This window comes from Rhizopus delemar, genomic scaffold (assembly GCF_000149305.1).
Source record: "Rhizopus delemar RA 99-880 supercont3.8 genomic scaffold, whole genome shotgun sequence".
Classification (NCBI taxonomy): domain Eukaryota; kingdom Fungi; phylum Mucoromycota; class Mucoromycetes; order Mucorales; family Rhizopodaceae; genus Rhizopus; species Rhizopus delemar.
The window spans coordinates 2,346,415-2,362,744 of record NW_027137834.1 but is presented as its reverse complement, the minus strand read 5'-3'; the positions used below and the strand labels follow the sequence as shown (position 1 = coordinate 2,362,744).

The following is a 16,330-nucleotide window of genomic DNA, read 5'->3' as shown; positions in this document are numbered from 1 at the left end:
TGCCTCCAGTCAGATCAAAGTTGACTAGGTACCTGATCCATTATTATTCATTTACAGAAATGATGAATAGTAAAGATCATGACTTATTTAGTGTTCATGTTTACTTTATAGAATGAATCTAATAGTGATAGTTTTATATAAAAAAGAAGAAGAATATATTTTATTTAATAAAGATTTAAATTATTATCTTTTATCAATTTTAATATACTTCTTTTAGTTGTGATTATTCAATGTCCGTGATGATCAGACTCTGTTCTACAACAGGCTATACGTCGCTTTAGGTGAAGGATCATGTATTCTCCCAACTACCGCAAGTAATTTGTATGATCTGAGAAAAGCGTTTATTATATTTAATAAATTTAACCTAGTGTAGAGTTAAGCCAATTCCATTAACTATATAATAGATATCCTAAGAAGACTACTATATTAAAATTAGAATGCTTCTATAGTTCTTTCGGACTTATCATTACATAAAAAAAAAGAAGGAATAATCAATCATAAACTGCCAGCGCAACTCGTGGATTCCGCCTAGTCCCAACATTAAGACACCTCCATTACCTAGGTATTTTCTTCTTTGAGCATAAATAAAAACACAAATAATTATATCGAGCCTTTTCAAATACAGACATATAATTTCGAGAACAAAAACGTTGAGTTGATATCATCAGTGAAGGAACATCATTTTGTCCAGTCATTCTATGTAAAAGTTAAATAAGAACATTAAAACAGTCATCATATATTTTATTCAATGATTATTATACCAGCTATAGGTATAAATTATAATAAGCAATAGATGTCGATAAAATTGAACAGTTAGTAATAATAATGGATATATATTCTATTTTAAAATAAAGAAAAAAATGTGGATCGTAAAATAATTATAAGGAAGCTTAATAGACATAAAATACACTTTTAGATCAAATTGATCTAAGCTTGTCTTTTTATAGTTAATTTATCGTATCTAAAGTAGTGTTAGTAATTAGCTTGAATAATATGCCACTGAAATGATAAATTCAGCTAGTGAAAGAGAAAGAAAGATGGTTTAAGAAATATCATCAACTAAATAAAACTTTTGTATAAAGTTCCCTTTGCAATTTTGAAAATAATTCATAAAAGCAGATTACATTGATTTGTACTTTCTTGGAGAAAAGTATCACTTTTTATTTGCATAATCTAGTTTATAATGGCTCAAGGGGCAATTAGCTACGTACGCCCCCTCCCCTTCTTTTTTGTTTAAGAAAACCGGGACAAAAAAGCTGCAGCTATTTTTAACTCCTTTATTCCTGTAATTCAGCAATGAGAGTTACAACATATTTTTTGTGCTTCTTTTTGCTTTCATTTATAATAGCAAAGGTAAAGTATGTAAAAGCGCGAAAAGGAATAGAAGATAACGCAATTGTTATATATTTAGATTGAAGGCTCAACAACCCAAGAGATTGACGAAAAGGAAGACGAAGCAGATACTGAAATAGTTGATTTTGATAAAATAAAAGTAGAAACAATAACCACAACAACAGACATAACAGTTGTACCTTATGAGAATGACAAATATAAATACAACTATCTAGAATATCTCAAAGATCAGGTACGCAAAGCTAGAAGCGAATTAAAAAGCAATAACAATGCCAGAACTTCTGCAAATTTTTCCTTTTATGACATCATATTCACCTTGTCTCATTATCTTCCTCAATGGACCTATCCACCTTCTTTTTGGAAACAAGACCATATTACTCGTCGAAGAAAATTAGCCAAGTTTTTTTCAACATCTAAAATTCAGGATCGACTCTATGCTTTCCATATTCGCGAAGAAGCAGTTCAGTGGACAAAAAATGCCAGTAAACTCTTGAAAGAAGAATATTTAGAAATGATAGAGCTTCATTTAGAAGCATTACTCGAAGCACTAGAGGAGTTTGCAAGCTCTGTGTTTCATGAAAAATTCGAAGATCTCTGGTTTATATTAGACGGATGTAATGATTTTGAAGACAAGGTTTATATTGTTTTAAAGATGGATAATATGCTTTTCGACAAGACAATAAAGGAAGTGAATAGAAGATTTGACTTGCTTGTTAATCCATCAGGAGAACTACGTGTAAGTCTTGAAAGCATTCGACATGACGCCATTGAAGGAATAAAGGAGGCTAGAAACAAGTTATACAAGGAAATATCCAATAATTTGATGGCTATTAATAATGAGGTTCAGTCATTATCAAGTCATATTCATAAACTGGGTATGAAAATGAATAATGAAAACCCAAGTCGATGGAAGTTGGCTTCTTTATCAGAAATATATCCACGATTAAAAAAGAAGTCAGTGATGCGAAATCCTATTCTAGAATACAAAAAACAAGTACAGTCAATCTGGAAGCAAGTTTTGGGTGAATTAATTCAAAGTCCATGGCAAATGAATTATTGGGTAGATGCATTAGCAGAAGTACAGGAGGCAGCTACTGAATTAGGAAAAGCCATTTATAAAGGCTATAAACTTAATAGTAAAGATCATCGCTTTACACTTGATAACAAAAGAACCAATTTGTATCGATTTTATAATGAGCATTGGTAGTAAATAAAATAATAATAATAATGTGGCACATCTTTCAATGAGATAAATGACATAATGTGCATTTGTGGAAGTGAAAAATATGTTTATGAACTCATTTTGGGAACAGTCAATCACATGCTAGAATCATTTTATTTTAAGAAAAAAAAAAGGAACGACTTTATTTTTTGATTTCTCACTTTTTTTACGCCTCTCTTTATTTTAATGACAAAATCCAAGCATACAAGGAATGAAGTAAGCATAGAAGACAGCGATGACAGCAGTTCGGACTATACACCAAGCCCAAGGCCAAGTCGTAGACAAATAACAAATTCAGTCCGAAGACACTCTCGATTATTATATTTGGAAAAGTATGGTCTCAACCAACCTGGCTGGTATAGTTCAGACAACTTGAACGATTACGAAAATGATTCGAGTGATGACGAACTTAATGAAGAAATAGAAGAACAAAGAAAGAAGATCGAGCAATATAAAGCTCAACTGCCAGCTACACCAACAAATAAGGATACAGAATCAGTAAATGAAACTTCTTTAAAACGTCCAGTTTCTATAAGAAATTATGCACAAATCACTTCTACTCAAAAGAGACCACCAAAATTTGTTAAACCAATTAATTCAGCTTCTTCTATAGGCAAAGTTGCTCTACCACCAACAGAGTTTGTTAAAGTACATAAATTACTAGAATCTTATGAAAAGAAGATTTATATTGAAGGCTATCTTCAGAAAAAGAATGATCTCAAGTCAAATGGGTCATCTTGTGCTGTAAAAAAATGGAGTGTTTGGTATGTTGAATTATGTGGTCCAGTTCTTAGCCTTTGGGATGCTTCAGAATTATCATCCACATCCAATGATGATATATTTCCACAATATATCAATATCACTGACTCAACTGTAAGTATCGAACAAGATTCGCCATTGAATATATTTTCATTAAACTCAGCTGGTGCCAATCGTTATGTCCTTCAAGCTCCGGATCCAGAATCGCTTCGTCGCTGGGTCTCAGCCATACGATTATCTTGCTTTGAATGCTCGCGTATTCAAGAAATCTATACAAGAGCATTCATCACACGACCTCAATACGCTAAATGCCTCACTAATCACAAAAAATCACGTCTTGGTCAAGCAGGTTTTCTTCATGTTCGTTTCCCAAATGCAACTGGATGGAAACAATACTGGGTAGTGGTTTCTAACCAAAAAAAGCAAAAGAGTCTGTTCAGTAGAAAGACAGTTTCTTTCAGTGGTCGTATCATGTTTTATGAATCCAAAAAAGCAAAACACCCTGTGATGACTATTCAAAACGTTGTACAAGCATATACCGTTTACCCCGAGTCACCCAAACTAATCAATGCTGCCACTCTCTTCAAGATCGAAGGGTCCTTGTACAAGAATGGATATGGAAATAGTGATCTGCAACTGATTAGTGCGTCTTCAAGTGCTTTATTGATGACTTCTTCAACAATTGAGTTGGTCGAATGGCTTGTTCATATTTTTGATGCCTTTCAACTTTACGGCCTTCCTACGTCACTCTTGAGCGATCCTTGTAACCCCAAATCACTTGACTTTGGTGATGTCGCTACATACAAACTAAAGCAAAGACTATTTTTGGAACTTGAAGAGATCAGTCAAGTAAGCATCGAAGACGCATTACTGAGTAACAAGGCAGAATTTAATGCATTGCTAGCTCAAAAGCTGAAACACGGATTAAGTTCTTTGAAGACTTTATCTGAGAAATCTATCAATTCTGAAAATCATGACAGCTTATTGAGCCCTGTGGCTTCAACCAAGGCCCTCACATGTGGTAATGTTATTAGTGAGAAGGAAGAAGATAGCGATGATGATTCTATACCCAAACCGTACACAAAATCATCTCATGTCAAATCAACCAACAAGACATCTATTTCAGCTTTCGATTCTGTGCCTAATTTCAATGAAAATGATTTTTGTAATCCTGCCTTGTTCAACAGTACTCCCAAATCAACAACTCAACAAAGACCACATCCTATCAAGACCGTAGAGTCAAGTAGATCAAGGTCTACCAAGTCATCAGACTCTGAAACCTCTTCTTCGATTCATACAGACGAAAGCTCTCAAATGAGAAAATCATTATCACCAGTGCAAAGATCAGAAAGTAGCGCCTCTTCAAAGTCACCCGTCTACTCGCCTGGAACACCGATCATATCGCCCATTTGGCCAATGAATCATTCAACTACTTCTGTCATTCATCCTGATCTCAGCGCCTTTAACCACACTGACAGCTCTTCAGTCAATACAAGAATGATGCCTGGTAGTCATGCACCATTTTTTTGCAGCACAGACACACTTCAACAGCGACACTCCCAGATGGGTCATTTACCAAGCCTACCCAGTTTCAATCACAGAACAGAAGAAATTGAAGAAGAGGATGAAGACGATGATACGCCTATTGCTGATACATTCCCTACTAGACGTGCTTCAATTCAAGTTGACACTCTTGCTGGAAGAATCGAGAGCCATACAGGATCAAATTCACCTCAATCCTCAATGATGAATGGCTACGGATCTCCCACTCTGCTTGTAAATCTTATTGACGAAAAGAAAAAGCAAGAAGGAGAAAAAGACAGGGTGGATGATCAGAATATGGCATGGAATCGTATGATGATGGAGCAAAGACAGCAGCAAATCACAATGCAGCAGGTAAAATGAAATAATTTTCATTAAATGATTTTTATTAAAAATCTAACCATGGACGATAGTATATGCAGCAATACAATTTGATGCCTGTGATGATGCCCGTTATGGATCCAAGACTTTTATCACAGCCTGTGATGATGATTGATCCTAGATTCATGAATTCTACTCCTGTGATGTCACCTACTGACAGTAAAGTAAATGATTATTCGGATCAATTGAAAGAACAAGATTTTATAAAGAAAACAATATCATCTACTGAAGATTCTTTTGTAGCAGAAACCTAGACAAATGCCCTTTTGAAAATTAATTACCGTTTCCTATCCTTATTTCTTTTTTTCTTTAAATAGCAAATTCTCCTTTTAATTATTTAATTCTAATATTGTATATAAAAACATCTCTTCTCCTTTGCTATCACTATATTTCGCATACAAAAAGGGAAATTTGCCCATCTATTCAATAAAACCATATCTATTTTTATAAACAAGAACAGTGGTCATTGAATACCAATTCTTTCGAACGTGCTTTGAGTTTTAAACGCCAAGACAATTATAAAAGTCCTTTGTGCTTGCACTCTTGCATCTCAAATCAGAAAGTATTTAAGGCTCATAGACATTCATAAAGAGGTTCGAGAAACTAAGATGTTGGAAATATGTGTGGTCTCTTTGGTTTTAAATTTGTTTATCATCATTTGTTCACATAAAAACAAGTATAAACCTAGATAAGGTCTAAGATGGTCAAGTTTATGTTACACTTAACGCAAGTTATTACCCACGATAATGAAATCATTTTTAAAACATTTTAAAAAATTCGAGACATGCTTATGATTTCACTTTTTTTATAATAACAAACAGTAAAGAAATTACAATTTTGCACTTGAATAAGAACCAGATTTTGTATTTTAGGCTTTAGCTATTTAACAAGAAAAAAAAAAAAAGATAAACTGAAAAAATATTTCAAATTTCCTCCTCATTTTTCGTAAACAATTATAATAATCTTCTTGCCCTGATGTCATATCCTAATACACCATTGTTTTTTTTTTAGTAAAGAATACTCTCGTATTTCATTTGTTATGGTTTCAAACTTAATCGATTTTCGTTGAATTCAAGCATTCATCTGGCAACTTTAAAGCAATATCCACTCACTTGTTTAATGGGCTTTTGATCTTTCCTGATAAAGTACTAAGTCGTGTTATGGATAGTAAATCAATATTGAAGACGGACAAGAAAAACTGGTTCATCTGGTTCGTATGTGTGCTGTTTAACACAAAAAGAAACCTATCGTTAGTATCAGACGTCTTAAAATTCTTAATAACAAATTCTCGAGGTGACTATTCCCAAAAAAAGAGCTGAAATTTGTTGAAGCTCAATCTTGTACATTTGTTTATTATAAACAATCAGTCTTGTGCTGCTCATCTTTACAACTAGTTTCAAACAACTGCTTTTAACATATACTTGGTTCAAATGTATAAAGTTCTGAGCAGCATAAGATTTTACAGGGGAATGACCTGACTTATTTTTATTTAATGGACAATGCATTTTTTTTTCCTGATAAAATACAGAGGTGGGCATATTACATTTAAGGGATAAATAAAGGGCAAATGAATCATTATAATTGAACTTCTTCACCAGCGATAAAAACTCTCTCAACGCTAATGTCACCATTTGCATCATTCAGAAATACAAAATCTGCATCAGCGCCAACATCTAAAGTTCCCTTTTGACGATCAATTCCCAACATACGAGCAGGATGAAGTGTAGCGGCTTCAATGGCTTCGACTAAACTGCAATTTGTGAATTTCTGGAAGTTCCGAATACATTGATCAATCGTAATCGTACTACCAGCCAACGTTTTTGTACCCTTAATATAAGCCCCACCATTTTCATCTACCTCAACTTCACTGCCTCCAAGAATGTAATCACCCTTTGGAAGCCCCATGGCAGAGAGTGTATCTGTCACCAAGACAGCACCTGTAGGATGAGAATAGTAAGCGATACGAATAGAATTTGGGTGAACATGTACACCATCACAGATGAGACCATAGAATGGGCGAGGATCAGGTCTTTGTCTGTCAGGAGAGGTTTCAGATGCTTCAGGGTGACGAGAACTTGTGTCGGGAATTGGCAAATCAGCTGCACCCAAAATACCAATCAATCCAGGATCACGATGATGAAACTATTGTTTGAGTTTTAATTTTTCTGTTTTTCTCTCTTTCTTCTTCTTTTTATACTTACTGCTGGCATAGCGTTGAATAAGTGAGTAATACTATTTGCTCCTTTTGTAACTGCCTTTTCTGCATCAGCAATTTTACAAGCAGAATGGCCCATAGATACCACAATGCCTCTTTCAACTAAATCAGGGATTGCATCACAAATACCTTCAATTTCTGGTGCCATCGTGATAATACTAACTGCTTCTCTTCCTTTTTTTAGTTGAGACCCATAGGCTTCATCAAGGTCTCTTATACCATTTCTAGCACTCTTGAGAACCTCAGGTTTATGGGCACCTTTCTTTTCTAAAGCAATAAATGGGCCTTCAATATGAGCACCAAGGATGGTCGCACCTGTAGAGGCACTTCCAGCACGTCTATTTAATAAAGGTAGGACCTTTTTTTTTTTTTTTTTCAAGAAAGAGCAATAAGTAAGTGTCCATGACCACTCGGTATTAGATTGTTACCTTTTCATATACTTCGGGAGCTGAGCTGACAACGGTTGGGCAGAAAGCGGTGCAACCATACTTTAGAAGGCCTTTTGCCACTTTATTTATATTCTCTTTTAGCACTTCCGTAGGTTCTTCATGATCAGCAAAGTCAATCCCATAAGCACCATTAATTTGTGTTTCAATAAACCCAGGGACAACAAGTAGGCCTTTCGCGTCAATGATTTCATCGGCGTCTCGACGAGCTGAAAAGAAGAGGTTCTGAGGATGAATAATTTTCCCATCTTGATACCAAAGATAAGAGTCTTTAACTATTTCATGATTTAATAGGATTCTTGCGTTGATGATTTTATATATTTTGTCCGAAGCCATTTTTTTCGTTTTGGAAGCTTAAGAAAGTAGAAAAGAAGGGAAAAAAAGCAAAGAAAAAAAAAGAAAATTGTGAATTTAATAGGACCCTCAGCCAGGGTCCAACCAGAAGGAAAATGATTGGTTCGAGTACTTAGGTAATGCACCCTTATAGTATTAGACCCTTTAACTCTTATTGGATATTTTATTGTTTTGCGTTACGTCGATGCTTTAAAAAAATTAATTGCTTTCAAGGGTCCAGCTGATGGGAAAATAAGGGTTTAATTCGGAAAAAGTTTTTCTTTTTTATTGCCTCTGCTTGAAACTCCACTTTCTTCCATTCATTTCTACTTTTTACTCTAATTACATTAACCAAACATTTTCAAAACACGAGAATAATGTTAATGAAATGATCGAAAATTTCAAGTAATTGCTGTTGATTTTTTTATTTGTTTAGTGCTTTTACTAACTTGATTTAAAATGAATGTAAAACAAAGTCTGTCGGAAAGCGACTGCCATTAAATACGCGGAGCACTTCTTTCCCGTTCCTCTCACATTCTCAGTTTTCTTTACAAATGGGAATCTAAATCGAACAAGTTTTTTATATGTTAAATACATGTTTACTTCTGCCTTTATATAAAAGCTTGAAGAAAGTCTCCTCACTGTAACCTTGATTCTATGTTTAAATAAAAGTAGATTCTAAAAGAAAAAGGAAGCATTATTTGATTATAAACTATTTAAAAAGGTTGTGCATGTATGTACTACCATAATTCAAAATATAAAAAAGTACAAAGCTGGCATAGACTTATGTTCTGATTATGATATTCGAAGGATTTCAGTTCTTATCGAGACATTAAATTAATGAACAGGACAAACATTTGTTATTTGTTTATTGTAAAGCTATTTTTATAAGCACATAACCCTTAATGATTCATGTATTTTTAATCATGAGTCTCCTTGTTAACTTGAACAGGCTTGGGTTCAGCGGCCTTCTTGGGATGGGCAGTGGTCTTCTTGTGGCGGACAGTAGTTTTCTTCTTGGGAGGAGGAGGAGTGGTCTTCTTCTTGTGGACAGCATCCTTTCTGGCAGAGCGCTTATCATCGTGTTCAGCGGTTTCCTTAGATTCAGCAGACTTCTTGGGTTCAGCAGATTTCTTGGGGTGGGCAGTAGCCTTCTTGTGGCGGACAGTGGTCTTCTTCTTGGGAGGAGGAGGAGGAGTGGTCTTCTTCTTGTGGACAGCATCCTTTCTAGCGGAACGCTTGTCGTCAGGTTGGGCAGTTTCCTTAGGTTCCTTAGGTTCCTTGGTTTCCTTAGGAGGAGGAGGCAACTTGGAGGTAGGCTTCTTCTTTCTCAAAGCCTCATCCTTTTTGGCAGAGCGCTTGTCATTATGTTCAGCGGTTTCCTTGGGCTCGGCAGACTTCTTGGGTTCAGTAGACTTCTTGGGTTCAGCGGCCTTCTTGGGATGGGCAGTGGTCTTCTTGTGGTGAACGGTGGTCTTCTTCTTGGGAGGAGGAGGAGTGGTCTTCTTCTTGTGGACAGCATCCTTTCTGGCAGAGCGCTTATCATCGTGTTCAGCGGTTTCCTTAGGTTCTTTGGTTTCCTTAGGAGGAGGGGGAGGCAACTTGGAGGCGGGCTTCTTGGAGGGCTTCTTGGAAGGTTTGGTGGTAGGCTTTTGGGTATCGTTCTCTTTGACCTCTCTCTTGGAGTGAGAATCTACAGACTAGAGAAAATAACAAGATGACTTAGAGAGCTACATAAGATGATTTGAATATTTTGACTTACATCGATACAGATGACATCTCCAGGCTTGATGTTGTCACAGTCAAACTTGCTGTTGATCTTTTGAGTCCATTCGGAAAGGTTGTCCTTGGAGAGACCATACTTGGAAGCAACTGATTGACAACTGTCACCAGAGACGGCCTTGTATGTCTTTTGGCAAGGATGAGAGTACTGACTGGCAGCTTGAGCAATACCCATAAGGGAAAGAGCAGTGGAGGCAACGGCGAAAAGTCTCATATTGAAAAGGATAGGAAAGAGAATAGGATGTTTGGATGATAGGAAAAAAAGAAGAGAAATGTTTTGTGCCTTTTTATATGAAAAATCCTGATCCAAAATTTCAAAAGACAGCTTACAATATTGAACTAAATTGAAACCTTTCCATGTTCCCCACACTCAATGATTTATTTTGGTCACAGCTGCCATTTAAAATGAGGTTCTGGCTTGGCAATAATAAATTGAATGGTCGGATCATGTTTTAGGATCTACGGTGTATACCAAATATGTGAAACATGTTTCTCCTTGGGGAGGAAGATGCCAAGCCTTTGGCTCTTGAAGAGTAAATTAGGCAGGATACCGTACAAACGTGCTTATGCATTCGCATGATTTTTATTTTCTACCAGTTATGAATCACAAATCCTTAGTTTATGCTTTTAAAATGCTGTTTTATAATTATACCCACAAAAAACACTGAAAGGCATGTAATACCACTGCCTCATCTTTGAAAAAGATGGCTAAAGATGAATCATCTGTTCCTTAAAACTACAATAACATTTGTTTCTGAAACTAGCAAATTTATTATTTAATAGCCAAGAACTTCGTAACGTGCACTCAATGAGAGTTGAAGTCATAAACTAGACGCTTCCGAACCGAACAATCAACTGACAAAAGGCAGCCCAAATTCAGCAAGATTTAATAGAGGCCTTGTTTAATTACCAAAAATGCGACTGTACACATGCCCATTTTCATATACAAAACGTAATACAGAAATGATCACATCCGATCAAGAGAGCAGGTCTTGGATTTTGTACAAAGCGTGTAACAGAGCGGATGAGCCAAGGCAACTAATGCACATGTTTAATTTCCGTTCGTCTCTGATTTTGGCAAGTCTTAATTTAGACCAATTCAAACTCTGCTCTACTGGATTTTTCCGCATTCCCTTATATTGGCCCCTCAAATGACGACAGCAAAAAAAATAAAAGTCATATATGCCCAGAATATTTTACTTAACAATTTATTTGAAATACTTCGCGTTTTTTAATTTTAGAGCTAGCAATACTCATTTTCCTTTAGCCATATCAACTTCAGCAACTAGATTTTACTCTTCTAATGTTACAGATTTGAAAAGATGGAAGTCAGCAAAGATAATTGGGAGGAGGAGCTTAAGAAACTGGAGGATTCTATTTGTGTTCACTGGATAAACAAAGGGTTCAGAGTTAAGGAAACTGAGAGCTCTTCATTGGGCCGTCGTAAGACGATTTTGTGGAGTAAGAAGTATCTGTGTCATCGTGGACCTGACACTTATGTATCTATGGCCCGAACGAACGATGACAGCGGTCGACCAGTACAAAAAAATTCTAAGAAAATCGGCTGTAACGCCATCATTATGGTGACATGTCGCATCTCTGATCCAAGTATTGTTGATTTTGTACGAAAAAAATGACCACAATCATACTCCTGGGTCCTACTCTGATTTACAACATATGTCAGTTTCGGATACTTTGCGAGATAAGATCAAAGATTTCTTATGTAAAGGATTTTCGAGAAGAGAAGCAAGATCATGTCTTCTTCAAGAAATGGAGGGCGATGAACAACAGCGGAACAAGATGTTTCATTATGACGATGTTTATAACGTTTGGCTGACGGTAGCAAAGGATAAGTTTCAGTTTGGCAACAATGAGTTTGAATCACCTCAATTATGGAAGAGAAAACTTATCAACTATGGTTATAAAGTTATTGACCACTCGTTAGATAATGTTTTCTTCTATGGATTCATTTCTTCATGGCAAATGGATATAATGAAAGTTTCAAAGTGCTTTTCTTTGAACTCAACATTTGGAATATCATCAAGAAGTAATGAGGTCTTGTACAGTTTAGTTGTCAGACATCCTGATACTGGAAAAGGAGTACCTGTAGGCTATTTACTCACCAATGACCAATCAGTAACACCTGTATTGGAATGGCTCACATTTTTCAGAGACCACTGCTCTATGCAGCCTGAAAAAATTACAGTCGATTGTAGTATTCCTGAAGCAGAAGCAATCATATCCGCGTGTAAGTCCTACTGCCTGGCACCTTTTTTGGAAGGAATCTATCCCACACAGAGCTCACACGTTATTCTGAAGACTTTATCATCACAAAATGCCGTGTAAGGAACGCATTCACCAGTTAACCCCAACCCGATTTCCAGACCCTGATTGTGTATATTGTGGTGGTGTCGATTCTGAAGAACACTTTGTCTGGTCTTGTCCCTTCAAACATGAAATCTGGCAAACAATTTCTTCTCGCTTTTTCGTTGATCCTGCCAAGTTGACTTATAGTCTCATTCAACTCCCTCCTTCCTCTGACGTTGAAGTCGCTCCTTCACTCTCTGTGACCTACTTGGATATCATCGCTTCTGTGCTGCTCTTCCTATGGCAACTTCACTGGAAATTTATTTTTGAAGACCATCAATCCTGGACTCAGGAAGTAGTAGCAAGAGCCACTAGGCAAATCCTCAAGATTCACAATAGTCGTTTACTACAAGGCTAATCCATAGGGTGTTTCTTCTCAGTTCTCTACCTCAGATTTCTTTGACATTATTACACTTGGCACGGATTGCAAATCAAAAATAACAAAAAACAACTGATTGTACTTTGTTTACCGCTTACAATGGTGTACGCCTTGCGGCACCTAATAAAATCCTCCTTTTACAAAAAAAAAAAAAAAAAAAAAAAAAAAAAAAAGGGAAAGATGGGTTCATTTTGTTTCAAGAGTGTGTGTGGATGGATTTCAAATGACATTTTAAAGAAAATGGACATGCTGTCATCGAGCGTTGCAGGACAAGAAGACTGCCAAGCTATGGGTCACACCTACTTTTTGTAGTTTATGATAAAGTGTACAAGTTTTCAATAATAAAAAGGAAGGCCAAGCATTCAGCTTCACGTCTGTTTTTAGATGTTCTTCTTTGCTAGGTTAGGCAGTATACTGACTTTTGACATCCTTTTATTGACATCAGAGTATGATAAAATACGCGAGTTTTTGATCATCTATAAAAGTCAACAAGTCTCTGAAAGGCTGATATTTGAATGAAAAAAGAAAAAGAAAAGAAAGATTGGCAAAGAGAATAGATGAGAGGGATTTTGTTGGTAGATTTGATTTGAAAATCAGTTTGATTTTAGAGTTTATTTGAAGTGATGTAGAGAAATGGGCACTGTCTTTATAGTCCAAGGATCTTTTTGCCAGTCAAAGTAGCCACCGTTGTCTTGTTCAGTGACACTGTCGAGCTTGGCCAGTTGACCTTTGACTGATTCCTCTGGGCTGATCTTGGCTTCTTTTCCACCCATATCAGTCTGTACCCAACCAGGATGAGAAGCATAGACTATAAAGTTTTCTTTGGCAAGATGCAGAGCTTGTAGCTTTGTAGTCATGTTGAGTGCACTTTTTGAAATTCTGTAAGCAGCATTCCCTGTGGAAGTAGTATTCGAGACGGATCCGACACTTGAAGAGATGTTTAAAATTTTTTTGGTATGATCCGATCCACGTTTACGAAGCAAAGGTAAAAACGCCTTGGTGGTTTCAGTGACACCCGTCACGTTTGTTTCGAAAACCTTGATCAGTTCATCCTTAGGCCTTTCAAAAAAAAAAAAAAAAAAAAAAAAAAAAAAAGGGGTGAGTGTCTGAGCAAATTAAAAACTGTTTCTGATTGGATACATACGCTTCTTCAACATTATTTGTTGTTAAAGTAAGTCCAGCATTATTAATCAAGACATCGATGCCTTCCGTGGCATGCTTGGAAACTTCTTGAACAGCTTCCTAAAAATATTGAATGAGTAAAAAGGATATCAACAGAAAAGGAGCATTTACCTTGAGGGATCTGTCACAGGTCACGTCCAATTTTACACTGTAAACTGACTTGTTGTCAGTGAGTTGTCTTAATTCTTCAGATTGATCCGGGTTACGAGCACAGGCAAATACCGTGTTGCCCTTACTTGAAATTTGTCTTACGAATTCGAGTCCAATACCTCGTGAAGCACCAGTGATAACATAAATAGACATTTTGTGTTAAAAAAAAAAGAGAGAGACTGAATGAAACAAGCGTCTGTTTTATACCTGATATATTCGGAGACTGAATGATGCGAATCATCTAAACGCAATAATGAGGCTATCCATTACATAATGGATTTCAAAAGTACACAACCTTTTGACTGATTCTTTCATCCAACCTGAAAGACATGATGGTTTCCGTAAAAGACGTGTTTTATTATTTTGTTTGGTTCATCTGGTTGCTATCATCCAATGACTTTATCCATTATACCCTTGTCATCAAAACATCCTTTCGATCTGTAAGGATAACAAGTTAAGCTTTTAAAAATTGAATTAGTGTATTTAATCCCTTCTTTCTTGGCTGTTGACAGATGATGAATAGTATTCTTTAAGTTGAAAAAGAGATCTTGTGGATTGTTCAAAGACTCAGCTTGTCTCGACCCATCTTTTGCTCATTATTTGCTTAGATTACACTTTTTTTTTCTTTTGTAGGGGGATTTTATTCCAGACGAGCACTGTTACAAGATAGTAAAAATTACAGCAATAAAAAAACTATTAACATAATAAATTGCAATGTTTCTACGTTTCTTGACGATATAAATTTTCATTGTGGATTCGTTCAAGTAGCATTGTGTTTCTTGCTGTTGCTTCATTTGGCCAGAAAGGCGTGCCTTCAAAAATATATTTCCAGTGTCATCTCCATAAGCTCAAGACTCCAAAAGCAATCACATGAAAGGTGTCAAATTTCCAATGCGATAGTGTCTTGGCTGTTGTTTGAAGTGGTCGATTTATTTGATCAAAAGATAGTAGCAAAGGTTGGTCAAGAAATCATTGCGCCAATGTGTCCCATATAGACCGTTCAATTGGGCAGTACCACAAAAAGCGTTTGGCCGTTTGGATTGTGCCACACATCATGTATCCTTCATCAGTAATATATCTGGGCATGATTTTATGCAGACGAGAGCGTGTAGGAAGCTTTGGATGATAGAGTCTCTATAGAATGGTACGTGCTGGATGAGGAATTGAGGCACGCCAAAATGTATTTCAGGAAGATTTGCTAGCTCTAGGATACATGGGTGGAAGGCTATCTAAAGGAAGTATATCAAGATTTCGGAACCATTTGGTGGATAACTTCTCAACTGGTGTATCATCTAGTAGAGACGAGCTGAATAGAGACGCAAACTGAGGCGCAGGATGTTGAAAGCCAAAAGAAGATATAAATCCCCCCCAAAGAGCACAATTGGGTGAACTTTTAGGGGCGACAAAAAAAATCTTCTTCAGCTATTTTGCCTGTACGCAGGAGATCGAGATATTTGATAGTCACTGTTTCTTTGCTGACTGGACAGGAAAGATCCTCTGGGAGTAAGCTTACCATCGACAACATTAAATCAGTATACATTTTTTATCAAAAGTGGTTTCCAACATGGGCTTTTGTAAGTATGGTCATTTATGAGCAAAGCTGGGCATACTCTGCATAAAGGTATTTCCTCTACTGTACCAGTATTCAGGTCGGTCCAGTTGATTTCATAGCCTATATGATCTAGGATACGAAACATGGACTGGAAGCAACCCATTTTTTTAATATCAGTACTACGTTTCTCTGAAAAAAGTAAAGGCAGAATCACTGAAGGCGAGGAGGTCAGAACACAGAGATAGTATCGCATGAGAGATGTAGCAAAGGGTTCCTGAGTCGAGGTCGGGTACGTCGATTGGAGCATCGGGATAAGCCATCGCAACTGAAGAGTTGAGTACTGCCTGGCTGGATCCAGGATCGCTATACCTCTCATGCTGCGGTGCCCCCGGCAGTCTTGAAGCTTCACTGATGGAAAGTTATTGTATCTAAGAAAGTTGATGATGACAGAGTGTATTCATTATAAGAAGCTTTGAGGAGGACATAGGATTCTTATGCTATGCCATATTCGACTGAGTAAGGGTGTATTTACAATCATGCTATATCCTAGTATGGAGAATCCTCGTTGAGTTAGGATATCAGCATGTCGTTCAACGTTTGTGATAATGCTGCCAAGCTAGTTGTACATTGGCTGTGTACTGCTGACAAGTGGATATTGTTTATGTTA

At 36.6% G+C, this 16,330-nt stretch overlaps 7 protein-coding genes across 7 annotated transcripts; 3 read left to right on the top strand and 4 right to left on the bottom strand.

Moving 5' to 3' along the window:
• Positions 1–1,296: 1,296 nt before the first annotated feature.
• Positions 1,297–2,560, top strand: RO3G_11097 (uncharacterized protein; the record flags this gene model as incomplete). Its single annotated transcript, XM_067665681.1, has 2 exons — positions 1,297–1,353; positions 1,412–2,560. 2 exons carry the CDS (start codon positions 1,297–1,299, stop codon positions 2,558–2,560), a joined length of 1,206 nt encoding a protein of 401 aa, XP_067521782.1.
• Positions 2,561–2,761: 201 nt separating this feature from the next.
• RO3G_11096 (uncharacterized protein) lies at positions 2,762–5,511 on the top strand (the record flags this gene model as incomplete). The annotated part of the gene is made up of 2 exons (XM_067665680.1): positions 2,762–5,230; positions 5,290–5,511. 2 exons carry the CDS (start codon positions 2,762–2,764, stop codon positions 5,509–5,511), a joined length of 2,691 nt encoding a protein of 896 aa, XP_067521781.1.
• A 1,321-nt stretch (positions 5,512–6,832) lies between these two features.
• On the bottom strand, positions 6,833–8,254 carry RO3G_11095 (uncharacterized protein; the record flags this gene model as incomplete). The annotated part of the gene is made up of 3 exons (XM_067665679.1): positions 6,833–7,399; positions 7,459–7,810; positions 7,962–8,254. 3 exons carry the CDS (start codon positions 8,252–8,254, stop codon positions 6,833–6,835), a joined length of 1,212 nt encoding a protein of 403 aa, XP_067521780.1.
• Positions 8,255–9,171: 917 nt separating this feature from the next.
• On the bottom strand, positions 9,172–10,247 carry RO3G_11094 (uncharacterized protein; the record flags this gene model as incomplete). Its single annotated transcript, XM_067665678.1, has 2 exons — positions 9,172–9,951; positions 10,014–10,247. 2 exons carry the CDS (start codon positions 10,245–10,247, stop codon positions 9,172–9,174), a joined length of 1,014 nt encoding a protein of 337 aa, XP_067521779.1.
• Positions 10,248–11,833: 1,586 nt separating this feature from the next.
• On the top strand, positions 11,834–12,758 carry RO3G_11093 (uncharacterized protein; the record flags this gene model as incomplete). Its single annotated transcript, XM_067665677.1, has 2 exons — positions 11,834–12,281; positions 12,418–12,758. The coding sequence occupies 2 exons, from the start codon at positions 11,834–11,836 to the stop codon at positions 12,756–12,758; spliced, it is 789 nt and encodes a 262-aa protein (XP_067521778.1).
• A 632-nt stretch (positions 12,759–13,390) lies between these two features.
• RO3G_11092 (uncharacterized protein) lies at positions 13,391–14,264 on the bottom strand (the record flags this gene model as incomplete). Its single annotated transcript, XM_067665676.1, has 3 exons — positions 13,391–13,838; positions 13,924–14,021; positions 14,073–14,264. 3 exons carry the CDS (start codon positions 14,262–14,264, stop codon positions 13,391–13,393), a joined length of 738 nt encoding a protein of 245 aa, XP_067521777.1.
• A 1,032-nt stretch (positions 14,265–15,296) lies between these two features.
• Positions 15,297–15,651, bottom strand: RO3G_11091 (uncharacterized protein; the record flags this gene model as incomplete). The annotated part of the gene is made up of 2 exons (XM_067665675.1): positions 15,297–15,533; positions 15,625–15,651. The coding sequence occupies 2 exons, from the start codon at positions 15,649–15,651 to the stop codon at positions 15,297–15,299; spliced, it is 264 nt and encodes an 87-aa protein (XP_067521776.1).
• Positions 15,652–16,330: the final 679 nt, after the last annotated feature.